This window comes from Phoca vitulina, unplaced genomic scaffold (assembly GCF_004348235.1).
Source record: "Phoca vitulina isolate PV1807 unplaced genomic scaffold, GSC_HSeal_1.0 scaffold10, whole genome shotgun sequence".
Lineage (NCBI taxonomy): Eukaryota > Metazoa > Chordata > Mammalia > Carnivora > Phocidae > Phoca > Phoca vitulina.
Window position 1 is genome coordinate 2088825 of NW_022589713.1, and position 15777 is coordinate 2104601.

The 15777-nt window shown below is 39.6% G+C and overlaps 1 protein-coding gene and 1 pseudogene across 1 annotated transcript in view; both read left to right on the top strand.

Annotated features, from left to right (window-relative positions):
• Positions 1 to 15777, top strand: part of VEPH1 (ventricular zone expressed PH domain containing 1) — a 222112-nt gene that overhangs the window by 190672 nt on the left and 15663 nt on the right. Inside the window, exon 12 of the mRNA XM_032408363.1 lies at positions 8892 to 9009. Within this exon, the coding sequence (XP_032264254.1) occupies positions 8892 to 9009 (118 nt within the window). The remainder of the gene's footprint in view (positions 1 to 8891; positions 9010 to 15777) is intronic.
• Positions 14926 to 15372, top strand: LOC116634895 (annotated as a pseudogene).

Below are 15777 nucleotides of genomic sequence, written 5' to 3' on the forward strand. Positions count from 1 at the left end.
ATGCCCATTCCCACCACAAGATAGAAGAGATGTTTACATTGCTTCCATATTTACTTCAAATATCCCCCTTGACAAAAAGAAAGAAACTGTTGCAAATAGTCTCTTGAGGTTGGTGTGTATTATTTCCATGGATATTTTGGTACTATTGTTTTAAACTTTTATATGTGTGTTATCATAGTGCACCTATCTTTTGCAATATCCTTTCTCTGTTTACCGTTATGTTTTAAAAATATATCTGTTCACACATGTGGAGCTAGCTCATTCATTTTAGTATCTATAAAGTTTTCCATTGTGTAAATAGACCAGAGTTTACTTTATCCATTTCTCTATGAGGGATAATTCAACATCACATCTGCCTTGATCTCTTGTTACTTCATCAGTGCTTAATGCTATGCTCTGCCCTTTGAATAACTAAGTGGAGACATTTGAAATTCCCACATCATGGAAAGCAATGCCTCCTCCATACATCCATGGCAGAGTCAGTTCTATCTTCTTTGTAACCGCTCCAAGTAGTAAACACACCAACAAAATGATAGTTCTTAAATAAAACTAGACCCTGGCCAAATTTTGGTATGTACTAGTGTACTAAAATAATTGTACCTAAAAAGGGTGGTCTGATTCCCAGAACCTGGAATGCTGCTTATGATAGGAAAAGGCAATAAAGATGAAGAAAAATGCAGTGTTTGCCACAGAAATGTGGTCGATTTTCCCCCTGGTTTAAGAGGCAATGGTTTATGGTTTAAAGAGTCACAGGAGCCTACTTCTAGTCCCCGATGCAATCAGACCAATATGACTGTGGTCACCAAAAGCATGGCCTAGTTCAGATACAAGAAAAGACTGTTAGATAGTAATCCTTCCAGAAGTTTCAGAGCCCAGAAAGGCCTTCCATTGTGATGCAGGAAAGGAATTCTTCATACTGTGCTGGGGGGAATGTAAATTGGATCATTCAGGAAAGCAATTTAATAGAACTTAGTGAAGTTAGGGATATGCATAATGTTAAATTTTTAATGTCTCATGCAGAGCAGATGACTTACAGCAAATAACCTCACCAACTCCCCTTTGCCTCAGTTATTAACCCTGGGACACACAATGAGAGCCTGGTGTCATCCTACACATACTAGGGTCTGTACTGTAGGTAAAAGAACCCTAAGAATATGGATCTGGATATTTATATAGGGGAGGGCCAGCACCCCCACTCATCTGAGAGAAGGGAACAAAAAATTTTGGTCCTTGGGAAGGATTCTTGGTTCTTCTATCTTGTGAGATATAAATAAATCTCTCCAAAGGGAGGATACGACAAGTGTCTCCAGCTTGACAGCTTAAAGATGTCTCCAAATCCTGGGTCTCATCCCCACCTTGAGATGTAAACACATACTTCTGGGAAGATAAATCTCTCTAGATGGTTTCTCACTTTCTAATTAGTCATAAATTAACTTCTTGTGCTTATTCTTTTAACCCAAGTCCAAGTTTTAGTAAAATTTGTTCAGAAAGCCTATGCAGAAACATAAAAAAATATTTTCTCTATAGTCTTAAACATACCCTGTGATCCAGCAATTCCACTTCTGAATGATTATCCTAGAAGAATTCTTACTCACATCACAAGGGGATATGTATGAGGATATTCATTGTTGCATGATTTACGTAAGTGCAAAGATGGGGGCTGGGGGAATGGTTAAGTAAAATGTGGGGGTGGTGGATGTGCACTATGAAATCACTCTATAGCAGTGATGGCAACAAACTAAGTACGCATACAATGCCATGTGCAGAGCTTGAGAGACACGAGCGAGAAATAGAATGTGGTCCATGACAGAAAATCATTTATGAAAATGAAAAATACACTAAACATTGCTCCATATTTTTCAAGAATCCAGACATGTTCAAAGAAATAGATCAAACCCAAAAGAATGAGAACTTATGTAAAGGGGAGGTGGGAGGAGCATCTGGGAATGAGAGTGTTATCAGGGATAACGGGGGAAAAATAAGAGAAGGACCTCGCCCCCAACAAAATAACCTATGTGGCTGAAGATTATGGTTATCTCACTAATTGATTTCCAGAGGAGAAAAAGAAAGCCCCTTCACCGAGCATGTTTCCTATCAGCAACCAATGTGGTCTAGTGCCATGTGGTAGTACAGTAGTACCCCACCCTGCTTTATCCTGGGGGATACGTTCCAAGACCCCCAGTGGATGCCCTAAACCATGGGTAGTACTGAACCAAATATAGACTAGGCTTTTCTCCTATACATACATACCTATGATAAGGGTTAATTTATAAATTAGGCATAGAAAGAGATTAACAATAATAAATAATCACAAAATAGAATAATATAATGATGTACTACAATAAAACTTATATGAACGAGGTCTCTCAGAATATCTTATCAAACTGTACTCACCGTTCTTCTTGTGATGATGTGAGATCATAAAGTGCCCAGCGATGAGATGAAGTGAGGTGAAGGATGCACACAGTGTGATGGAGTAGCATTGGGCTACGACTGACCTCTGATGATACATCAGGAGGAGGATCATCTGTTTCCAGACTGGGGTTGACAGTGGGGAACTGAAACTGTGGAGAGTGGAACCACAGATAAGGGGGGACTACTGGACGTTGTGGTGCGAGATGCTCAGTACGTAGTTGTCATATGCAGGTGGCAACCGTCAGTTAGGGAATAAAAAAACACTGCAATTCTTTGCTTTCCAATATGAAAGGAGATCCCGTGTGAATGCTGGCTGTCATGCCAACGGTTCCAGTGATTACAATTTACTGCTGCCACCACTGTAGAAATGTCAAATTTTCTTGAGATTTTTGAACACTGGTAATCTTTTGCCTTTGCTTCCACTCTGATTAAAAATACTTTGCTGCCTTTAATGGGCTCAATTTTAGAAGAAATTTGATTCCTAAAGAAAGTCATTGTGGGTTTATCAAACATTTATAAAGCTTCACCCAATTTTCCACCTTTAGTTTCCGCTCCACCGATACATTTACATTAGCTTTCGCAAAAACCTCTTTATGTAAACACTTGTAACATTTATTGCCAACATTTTATAATCACATTATTTTTTCATGATCCTTAGGCAAGTGGGAAAACTTGACTTTTTGAATCAAATTAAATATTCTATCATATTTGTTGGTTCTTACATGAAAGAGTTCTTCAGAACCTCTCTGTGAAATGAATCAGACATGTTTTCTTCCAGCCACTTGGAGCCAGACCCATGGTTAGAATCACCCCCACTTGCCAAGAAGCAATTCAGTTCTTCCCAACACGTGGGTACTCAAAGGATAGGAAGAAAGTCAAGTTTATTTCATGATCTATAGTAATAGTTAGAAGCTGGCCACACTGACCTCCAACTCTTGTGTACCTAGAGTTCCCTTATTAATCTGGGATAGAAAAAGGAGAAACAATGGAACCGAGCTCATGCGTGACATCCACACTGAACACTGGAGCACACTGTGTGTCCCTCTAGGGCAGCACCCTCACGGCCTCTGCTCAGAGTCTGTGTCCCACCTGTCGCACACCCTCTCCCCACACATCCCAGCCTGCTGCCAACTTTCAAATAAGCCCCAACAATTTCAATTTTCACGCCTCTTCTCTTCCTTCCAAGTTGCACAATTTGGAATAATAATGTCTCTGATCTTCAAGAATGGAATTTTTGCTCTTGCAACCAGATTGTGTATTTTGTCATTTGAAACCAAACTATTGTGGAGAAGTATGAACATATGCACATGAGGATTGAAAAATCCCTCAAATACCAATTAATGGAAACAAATACGTCATCCTCATCTGTTTCCAAGGATGTAGGATTAATTGCCAGTCATTGCACATCAGAATAACCTGGGAATTTGTTTAGAAATGCAAATTCCCGGGCACAAACACAGACTGATTGGGTTAGGCTTCCAGGGATGGAACCTGTATTTGATGTTTGTAACAAGTTTCCCTGGGATTCTGGATGCTGACACCTCCTGAGAACTGGTGATCTGGAAAAGCTGAGAACAAGCAGACAACACGCTGTTATTGAAGGATTTAGACAAGCATTCTTCAATTACTAACATTTTATTCTAGAAACTTGTTTTATAAAATTAAATAAAATGAATTCCTATAATACCCATAGAAATATAGGTGTATTTTTTAAAAATAAAAATGTTCTGAAAGGGCTTAGTGGGCATAATTAATGTGAAAATTAAAAATCTAAATGCTAGGGTGCCTAGGTGACTCAGTCAGTTAAGCATCCAATTCTTCATTTCAGCTCAAGTCTTAATCTCGGGGTGGTGAGTTCAAACCCCGCATTGGGCTTCACTCTGGGCATGGAGCCTACTTTAAAAAAACAAAAACAAAAACAAAAAAATTAAATGCTACTGTTGATATAAATTACAGATAAAATCTGTGTGTCTCAATTAGCAAAAATTTAAAAAGATTCACTGAACATCTCTTATGGGCAAAGCGTTATACTTAGTATTTTCAGAAGCTACAAAATAACAAATAAATTAGTCTTCTTGCCGAAGGGCTTTAATCCAGTTGAGAGCCAAAAGAGTCACACCAGAAGAAGCTTAGTAACTACCACAACTAAACACAAGTAAAGATGTATTCCAGCTTTCCTCTGTGAGGAATACTATGGACCCAGTGCATTACTGTCTCATATCCTGGAATATAAGATGATGTCTCCTTCCTCTATTTATCCTTGGTTCCTGACACTAGGTGCTATAAATACTAATTGCTATGAGTTAAATTCAGTAGTAATATTTTTCAGAAGTTGAAATAAATTTAAAAATTAAATTATAGCATAAATATTCTTTAGAGTTTCTTTTGCTAATTTTTTCAGCATACAGTATGTTTCTTGCAAGATACTATGCTTGCAAAATGTAGGACAATATAAATAATATAGAGATAAATGGTATAAGGATGCCCCATTAATTTTTTTTTACTTCAATAAGTTTATTGCACACCCTGGACTCCATATAGTTAGAATTTGTGTACAAGAAATAACCATAAAGACATAAAGCCCTCCTATTATGTGAAAATATTGGAGATCATTAAAAAAGAAAAAAACCTCTTGTTTACATTTCTTAAAACATACTTGAAGTATGTGCCTAGAGTTGATCCTATTAACCATAGGCACACAGAGCACATGAGGCAATCCTATGTTTTGTATCTGTGCAAAAATAGCTTTAAACAGAATTTAAATGTACCAGAACCCAAAGTTCTTCCAGATGTATGCTTTCACTGATTTCTGGAAAATTGCTTCCCCGTACCCTTTCACAGTACACTGACCACTTTATAAGATCCAAAGGCCACTTTGCACTTTTACGGAATCCATAGCATTGACTCATGCTGTCACTGTCATCAAAATAATGTTGTAAATACCCTTTCATCTTTCCATGCTATCTGGCTTATTTTTCCCCTAAGAGGCTTTGCAAGAGACTTTTTTGTATAGTTCTACAAATTCCTACTCCCATTAATGATTAAAAAAAAAAAAAACAAGACAAAACTAGAGAAACATTCATTTAATCAGCTGTTTAAAAACATCATTTTTCCTCCAGGGGCTTCTATCCCTTTTGAGTTAGATGGTGTTTATCAGGAAAATCTTTCTTAGTATATCTTTATGATTATGTATCTTTCTCTTTATGTTCTTCTGGTTTTATTGAGGCCTGATTTGGAGTGTTCTCAGAAGAATGTGACCCCTCTAAGTAGACTTATCATTTTCATTGAGAATTGGCCAACAGGGTATCTGTTACCTTCCCTTCTTCATGGCACAATGTCGGTATTGATTCTTAATGCTTCATAACAAATCACCAAAACCTAGCAGCTTAAAACAACATCTATTTGTTATCTCACATTTTCCTTGGGTCAGGAGTCTGCTTGTGACTTAGCCAGGTCTTCTGCTCAAAGTCTCCCAAGGCTGCAAAATCAAGCTATCAGTTGGGCTGTGGTCTCATTTGGAGGTTTGAATGCGAAGGGTCTGTTTCCAAAAGTGCTTAGGTTGTTGGCAGATATCATTTATTTGGGATGGTAGGGCTGAAGACCTGGAATTTGTACTGGCTATTGGCTGAAGGCTGCCTTTAGATCCTAGAGGCCACCCACAATTACTTGCCATGTGTAACTCTCCATAGGTATTTCAAAACATGGCAGCTTGCTTCTTCAAGGCCAGCAGGAGAGTCTCCCTATGCATCTGCTAACAAGATAGGTCTGTGTGTGTGTGTGTGTGTGTGTGTGTATGTGTGTGGTGTGTGTGTGTGTATACATAATAACATAAACATGGGATTGATATCTTACCATCTTTGCCATTTCCTCAGAAGCAAGTCATAGGTCTCTCCCGCACTTAAGGAAAAGGGATTAGATGAGGGGATGAATACCAGGAGATGGGAATTATTGGGAGGGGGTCAACCCAGGGTCTGTCTACCATAATCCCATTGAACTAAAATACTCAGAGAGGGACTGTACTTAGATATGCATGCTTTTTATTACTCTTCTGGAGTCTAGTTGTTTTAAAAGAAGCGTGTAATTCTCTAAACAAATCAACTTTAGTTCTCTTGTATTAAGAAAAAAAAAAAAAGCCATATAAGCAATCTTGGGCAAGGCCTAGGAAGCTATAGGACCCAGAAGGGTAAAGAAGATTAGGAGGAGAGGGAAATAATGACCTCAGGCACAGTCAGGAAACCAAAATTCCAAAAATTTAGGTATTACTAGTTGATGGGGTTTTTTTGCTTATTTTATGATTGATTTTGCTTTGATTTTCCAACAATATTTGGAGCTACGTGTGTTTCATCTGTCTGTATTCAAAGTTGGCTGTTATTGCTGATTTCAACAGTTCATAGAATTACCATCCTTCTTCTTCAGTCAGTTCCCTTTGTACAACACCTAAATCCTCTGAAGAAGTAAGCCTGCTTTTTACTTCAGAGCTGGAATACCGGAATGTAGCTTGCCATCTGTCCTAAACTTTTCAAGTAACTTTTTGCCAAGACAAATGTGGATTATGGGCAACAACCTGGGATATTTCTGGTCTCAGAACAGGAAAAATAAAGGAATCCTTACATATTATTTTAAGTACTTTGTTAGCAGTATTTGTGTTGAATGAAAAATTGATCCTTAGTTGTGTGAGAAATAGAGAAGTGATCTGCATGCCAATGGCCAAGTATAGACTTCAGAGACTTAACAGTTTTGAAACTGATATTTATAAACATCTGCTTTTTCCCCATAAACTTTAATATAGATTTCATCCTTTGAAACCTGCAAAACTCCCAGGTGCTTCTTCAGTCTTTATCTTGAGAACATGCTTTTTAAAAAAATGGTATTAAACGTTAGCAACTCAAAATGCTGTATTCAGCTTGTTGAGCCTCCAAGATGTCCAATCCCAGAACACAAGCCATAATAGTCTTAATAAAGAGTGCTGAAAAGTATTTATTTCTAGTCCTAGTTTATGCCTTTCATTATTCCACAAATATTTATTTAATGCCTGCTTATGTGATAGGCATTTTTAGTGCTGAGATCATAGCAGCCAATATAACAGAGAAAATCCCTACCTTCATTGTGTTTATGTTCCAGTGAGTGTAAATGTTCTCTTAAAAGAATCCCCTTTAAATGTTCATAATACTTTCATAGAGTTCATTGGAAAACTTTGCATTGGGCTTGCAAACCGATGCTGTTAATCCATTCCTGATGTTGGACTAGATTCTGGGGCTACAACTGTGAACAAAGTAGATGTCTATTCTCTCAAGGAGCTTAGAGTTTGGCATATTTCTCACCTCTGTCAAGAAATGCAGACCTGGAAATGCAGACCTGGGAAACAGGAACTTTGGAGCAGGAAAAAAGGAGCCACTTGCCTATTCTATATTTTAGATCCATCATAAACTGCACACACAGTGCCTCCATCCCTGGGCTCTTGGGCTTACTAAGCACTGTTACTCTGGGTAGAAGATCTGAGTGTGTGGACCGGAGGAAAGGGAATAAAATCTCAACTCAACAGAGGACAAACACGTCAGTCAGCTGGGCACGTGTAAGGCTAGCTGGCAAAGACATTAAATCCCTCTTGGGAAAGCAAGCTTTTAAGAGTGCGGTTCTAACCACCCTGTAGCAGAGGCTACAAGTCATTTACATAATAGGAAAGCCTCAGGAGGACAGTAGAGCTATTTAATTTGGTTAGGCTAATCGTATGCCATCCATTTACAGTGTAATGGAACCTCTCTCCTCTGCCTCTTAAACAGGAACACATTGGCACGATGCCACAGGGCACATAAGACAGGGACGGTCTTCTTGGTGTGTCAATTCAACTCAGCTATTGGGAGGGGGAAAATTAATTAATTTATTGATAAGTAATTTAAGACATTATTTTCCATTAAAACCAATACAGCCATATCATGGAATATAATGCAAGACTTGCAGATGCTTTTAAGATAAAAGGTAGAACTAAAACAGTGCCAGAGCCAAGGATTAAGCCCTCTCCCATGTTTCCCATCAGCCCCCTGCACCGCCAACCTAACAAAAATAATTTTTTTGATATGGATATGCGATTCTCAATTTTATGCAAAGTGTAAATACAAGACAAACTCCCCTGCAGCATTCCTTTCAACCACACGGCCACGTGCCTACCCCTCCTTTTTAGAAATTCTGGAGATGCCATTAGATGCAAGAAAATGCTGGACCACTTCAGGCCTCACCCCCAACCCTGGGGCTCATGCTTACTGCCCTCCGCATTTAAGAGAACTCCCTCGGAAGGGTTTGAGGTGGCTGCTCTCATGAAGGATGGGCCCAGAGAGGTTTTCTCAATGCTCACTCCTTGTCCTTAGCACTGAGTCTGAGCACTGGCCACCCTACTCCCATATCCCTTCTTTTAGTCCCAGAATGCTATGTAGCAGGCAGATCGGCTTATGAGTTCTTTGTGCTTTGTGTTCCTGGAACAGGATCTGGACCAGGTACAGCTCCATCTGGAAGAAGTGAGATTCTTTGATGTATTTGGCTTCAGCGAAGCAGCAGGAGCGTGGCAATGCTTCATGTGCAACAATCCTGAGAAAGCGACCGGTGAGAGACCCCTCCTGTCCACTTGCTGCTCAGAATTGCTTGTGCCCCTGGGATTCAGAGGGACCTCTGAGCCCTGCTGTTCTTGTTGGCCTTCTTCTCACATCCTAAGTTGGTAATAATGCACAGAGGGATGCCTGATCACCTCTGCCTCATGCTGAGGAAAGTATCTCACCAAAGTGGGAGTTAGAGAAAGGGAAGATGTGGAAAGGGAGAGAGACATAAACCAGAAATGAGTGAAAGAAGCAACACCTTACCTATATGTAGTCATCAAGAAAGCAGTACTGGCTCTTTTGCCCTGAAAGCATTCATTTCAGCCCACATGACCCTGAGGGTTAGAGAAAAACAAGCATCCTCTCAAAAGCCCCAAAGGAAGGAGACCACACTGAAGGAGTGAATGCATGCACAAACCCTGTCATCTTGTGATCATCCCTCACACTCCTGCTTCATGATGGAGCTATGTAAAAAGTGAAACATTTGAAGAGTGAGGAATTATTTGAGGAATACCTTCATAGCTGTTATTCGCCCTCTCCTTCCCTTTCTGCTGCCCAAGGAATTTGGTCTACTGACCTTGCCTAAAAAATAATAATTATTGGGGCGCCTGGGTGGCTCAGTTGTTAAGCGTCTGCCTTTGGCTCAGGTCATGATCCCAGGGTCCTGGGATCAAGTCCTGCATCGGGCTCCCTGCTCCACAGGAAGCCTGTTTCTTCCTCTCCCATTCCCCCTGCTCGTGTTCCCTCTCTCGCTGTGTCTCTCTCTGTCAAATAAATAAAATATTTTTAAAAAAATAATAATAATTATTATTATTAGTGAATATGAGCCATGCCCTATGCTAAACATGTCAGATATATCTCATTAACCTTTACAATGATCTTATCAGGTTGGTACTAATATTATCTCCATTTTACTGATGGGGAAACTGAGGCCCAGAGCACTTTGATTAACTGAGGTCACACAGGTAATAAATTAACAGCAGCAGGATTTGAACCCAATCTGACTCCAGGGCCCATGCTCTTAACCATTCCACCACTCTGCCTCCTTGTTACACTTGTCCCAATCTGACCAGTGGAATTAGGTTGATAACAAGTCTGTCTTCAGAAAGTTCCTCTGTCCTTGGAAATGGAATATTTCATCACTCATTTGCCTTCTGAGAGGACCCAGAGTTCTCAACATGGACGCTGCTCAGGAAGTGCAGTTTCAACCAAGAGAACCTCGTTCAAACCCTGTTGAGCACAAAGCCAGTTCGTAGGTGAGCCATTCTCTAGAGAGCTGCAGGTGACACCCCTCTACCCGTTCCTGTCATTTTAGGATTTGGGGGCCTCTTAAAGATTACCCATTGCGGCAAGTCTATTCTCTTGCTAACTGCCAAGAAGGTAAGGCTGAATGGAAAAAAGTGTGTTTATTTGGCCAGGTGGAGGTGAGAGGGGCGCATGGAGAGGCACCAATTAAAGTGTATTACCGCACGGCGAAGGTGGGGCAGAAAGAAGCTGACAGCGAGGGATGGCGTCCTCTGTGAGGCACAGATTGTTGGCTGAAGACAGAGCGAACACCCCGATTTTAAAAAGTTAATTTGAACAAATAAGGAATCGGGGAATTGGAAGTCTCCATTAGAAAACTTCCCAATTAAGCCTTATTTCACCTGTGAAAAAGACAGTGTGAAAGAAACTTTATTTGAGAGCACGGCGAAGTAAGGTGCTTATCTTAGACGGCTCTGAGACCCTTAAGAATTCTCATTCCAAGTCAGCTGAGTCCTTAGTTCAATAAACATTTCATCCTTTCTGGCCAATGGAGGCCTCAGACAAGGGGCTGGAAGTTAAAAGCACAAAGCGTTCCTTTAATATATGTTTTCTCAAATTTGCTGCCATACACTTGAAAAGAACATTTTGCAGTTTACTCTTTCTTACTTGTGTTTCTCACAGTTAAATATAGACTGAGAACATACAGCAATAAAGATTCAAACAAGGCCAAATATTTTATGGCAGAACATATTGAATCAAAATGCTTGGCCCTGAAAACTTCAGTGTACTTAGATTTCTTTGCTCACTTCCTTCTGCTACATGAAAAGGGATGCAAGTCTGCAAGAAATCCTATTTTAAACTATTATTGTCCCCAAAAACTCTTGATTCCCTGAAAAATTTATGGAGGTTGTTGATCTCATCTTGTTTTTATATAAGCATATAGATTATATATTTCATATAAGGGAAAGGTCTAACATAATACTGCTGACACATTATTCATGGAGACAATGTCTGCATTCATGTTCTTAAATTTTGAGTTTAAACATGATCAAGGAATAAATAGGAATAAATATTTTATTATTTGGTTACGCACAACAAGCATAGTATCTGCATCCCACGGTTCATTTACGTAACGTATGTTTGTTGCACTGGTTGAAGGTCTTCTACAGGCTGAGGCTTGGGATAAAATATGAGTAAGCTGCAATATCTCTGCTCTGAAAGGATTCATAATCCAGTTAGGGCCAGACGGCATAGATGGAAAAGTCTAGCACACACCCTTGTATATTTATAGTAGGCAATGAATACTTGCTGAGTGAGTGAATGAATGAATAACATTTGGGAATGGCAAAATCAAATATGCCTCGAATGTTAAAATAAGATGTTTCAAGACTGTGATTATGTGTTAATCAAATCAAATATATCACTATACCACACCCAGTGCATTGTGAATCTGGTAAATGGAGGTTGGTGCTTCTTTCCTCCTTGAGAAAAGTCACTATATATAAAACAAATGGCCCACTTCCCTAACTTAGCACCTGACATACTGTGCCTGAGTCTTGTTACCATTCTGGGTTTTAATCAGTGCTCCCATAGGATCCAGATGCCCCTCACAAGGTTTAGTCTCAGAGAGGAGGGGTTTAAAGAAGCAGGATTGGAGTCTAAGACAAAAGAAATTTTAAAATTGGATTTGGGTATTTGTTTGTTTTTTAAGTACTGACAAATGATACAACAACTGCTGTCAAGTATTCATTGTTCCAATATAAAATAAAAGATGCCGTTCAACATCTCCATAAATGAGGAATAAAACATGAGGCATTTAGAAAATTTCAATTAGACATCAGGAAAGACATCCTAAAATATAAATCCTTCTTAACAGTATGTACCCTGAACTATGGGACTCGTTCAGAAATTGACAGCAAATCATCTGGCTTACACAGTCACTAAGTACATTCCCTTCTGCAGATCAAAGTCTTATCACCCACCAACACCCCTATCAATATACAGAAATTCACAGGCGTTTAATATCTAGTAGTCAGTAAAATACACTTTGAATCCAGTTAGGTACAGATGAACTCAGAGGAAAATGAATGCTAGAATAGTCTAAAGGTCCTAAAATTACTATAATTGCTGTCGTTTATCATGCTAACTCTGAGCTAAGCATTTTTCTCATTATTATTGACTCCATTTTACAGATGAGGAGACTGAAACACAAAGAGGTTAAGTAATTTTCCCAAGGTCACACAGCTACCAAGGAGGTAGAACCAAGATTTAATGCAGATTAATTCCTGAATCTGAAATTTCCACTTCTTGGGCAAATCCAAATTAAGGACATGGACTATTTGAAATTCTAAGACCAATTATTCCACAATGTTATAATATCTACCTCCCTGCTGACTTATTCCATTTAAAGAAGAACAGGGGCTTTGGTAAGATCATGTATGGGAAATGATTACGTGAGGGAAATGGTTACGGTGAAAGCTACTTCCAATGTCTCCAATTGTTGATTCAGTTTCTGATAATCATTTTATAAAAGTACAGAGTAGAAGATTAGCAAATCACTGAAGTAACTCAGGAATCCTCTGAGATTTGTCTGGTGGTATTTATTGCCAATACCATTACTCCACATGAATGAGAGAATCGAGATTGAGCCAGTGAGTAGAACAGAACAGAACTTCCTTCTGGAAAACCATGCAAATCCCCTTTATCAGTTGGCCTCATGTCTTGGAACTGCTAGTTCGTGTTAGCAGTAACAGTGAGTCAGCTGGACCATCCTGGAACGCATCTGGCTCTCTGTTCAGTCACATTTGTCAAAAGGAGGAGGAAGAACGAGGTCATGACTTTCACTCTTATTTCTTCAGACACATGGGATGCCTTTGTTCTTACACCCTACAAAAAATAACTTAGAGACATCTCAGTTTTGGCACCGCGGTCCTCCTCTGTAAATCGGAGCACTCCCCCGTGTGATTGCTCTCTTAGTCACTAGATATTTAGTTGTTGAATGTGGCTGTCAGTAGGAGGTCTCCTTAGCGTATGAAAGAAAATGAAAGCATGGTTTTTTTCAGATGAACTTCTGTCAGGATTCTTTTTTAGAACTTGATTTCAAATATTTGTGCTATAAAAGCATGCTGTCCGTTTTATCACATGGGCAAATAGAGATGGTTTCCAAATGATATCAAGTCAAGAAAGGCCTCTGTACGGAGATTTTCTTCACACCCTGCTGGCTAACTGGTAATAGCAGTGTGGCTTTCGTGCGCTGGACACCTTCAGTGTGGGCTGGATAACTCTCCCCTCCAGATACCAATGTGAGAACAGGCCCAGAGGCCTCTGAGGACACAGCCCAGAGGCTGCAAATCGTTTTGTGAGTCCATTAAATGAAACTTTTCCACTGAATTTCGTTGTCAGCTTTCACAGTACTTTGGAGGTAACAAAAAGAAAACCCCATTTTGGATTTATGTGGTGGCTAGGTTTGTCGTGTGAGGCCTTCCCTCCTGCTACATGTGTTAGAACATTGTCTTACGTGCTCAGCGTTGTTAGAGCACCAAAAGCAGTCCGGTGCTTGTGTTCATATTTATACACTGCTGGTGACTACCGAATATGCGTTCCTTATGTAAAATGGAACCCCAGCTTGTTGTGCAAAGATACTTTCATTAATGACAAAATAAAGACACACATACTGACTCAGATAAATCATTATCCTTTTCCTTTTCCCCCTCTTCCCATTTTCCTGTTTTATGCCTTTCTGGCATGGGCATGCCTCTCTCTTTTAAACCTTCCCACACACTCACATCTCTCTCTCACAACACACACACGCTTGCCCATGGGCACCCACACTGGTATACATAGACACACCACACCCCCGGAGAATAAATGCCTCTCCTCTGTTCTTTCTGTTCTCTGCCAACACTTCTGGGTCTGTTGTTAATCATCTCCCCCGCTAGACAGCGAACCAGAGGAGATTATTGATCCTTCTAGGCCCTACCCAGTCAGTACCCAGCATATAGAAGTGTTCAACAAGTATTTGGCATATGGATGGACTATTGAGTAATTCGTGGATAACCTAAGGGATAGGATGACTATGGAAGATGCAGGATTTGTTTTGAAATTAACTTTCAAATCTAATACTTTCTCAAAATTAAATAAACACTGAACTGAAACCTTAAAGGAGCAACTTTTGCAAAATAAATGTTTATAAGAAAAAATGTTGTGCACAGGATTTTAACATACCCAATTTTAACATTTTACTAAAAGGTTTCAATACACACATACACATAGAGTCCATAGTAAACTTGCTAGTAACACGTGGGAAATAAGCTAAGATCAGTAACCTAGTACCCTTCAGGGTTAATTTCTATTCTTCGTCTCCCATCACTTCCTAATCCTTCTGCCTTTTCATATTGGGTTAACAATCTTATCTTGAAATAGGATAAAAGTGTCTGATAGGCCTTATACTGGCAGCGAAGCATTAGTCACCCCATGGTTCTCCACAAAAAAATCATTGTGCATGGAAATGTGTCCTTTTCCACTTGGAGAATCAGTTGAGTCCAGCCAATCTATGGAGGAGGAGAAGTATGCTTTCAAAAGGCAGACTAGAGTGAGTGAACCAGTCTCTTATCCCTATACAGGCTTAAGATAACATTGATTTAGCCCTCTTGCGGCCATCGCTGAAGCACCAGCGGCCAAAATGAAGTTTAATCCCTTTGTGACTTCTGACTGGAGCAAGAACAGAAATGGCATTTCAATGCACCTCCCACATTCACAGGAAGATCATGTCTTCCCCTCTTTCCAAAGAGCCGAGACAGAAGTACAACGTTCGATCCATGCCCATCCGAAAGGATGATGAACTGCAGGTTGTGCAAGGACACTACAAAGGTCAGCAGATTGGCGAAGTAGTCCAGGTTCACAGGAAGAAGTACGTCATCTACATTGAACGAGTGCAGCGAGAGAAGGCAAACAGCACAACCGTCCATGTGGGCATTCACCCTAGCAAGGTGGTTATCACCACAGACTAAAACTGGACAAAGACCGCAAAAAGATCCTTGAACGTAAAGCCAAATCTCGCCAAGTAGGAAAGGAAAAGGGCAAATATAAGGAAGAAACAATTGAGAAGATGCAGGAGTAAAGTAATCTTATATGCAACTTGAAATAAAAACTGTTAAAATGAAAAAAAAAAGATAACATTGATTTAAAGAATTTTTATGTAGCTCCAAAACAAAGCACTTAATATATTTCAAAAGAACTCTAGTCATCACCTTTCAGAGTAACTCTAACTTTTTATTTACCTATATAAACACATTAGGAAAGAAATTTATTTTTCAGCCACAAACTCACCTATATAAAAGACATACAGGTGCTTTTAGCAGCCACAGAGAATAAAGTCATCAAATATCTCAAGAAGGTGGTGATATTTTGCATAGGATTTCATCCTTCCCACCTTCTCGTATACATTACCCTTTCTTACCTATTCTGTTTCTTCCTCCTAACTGAATCCTCCCATTGGCTTGTTTTAACTTATTTTATTTAAACTCAATTAGTT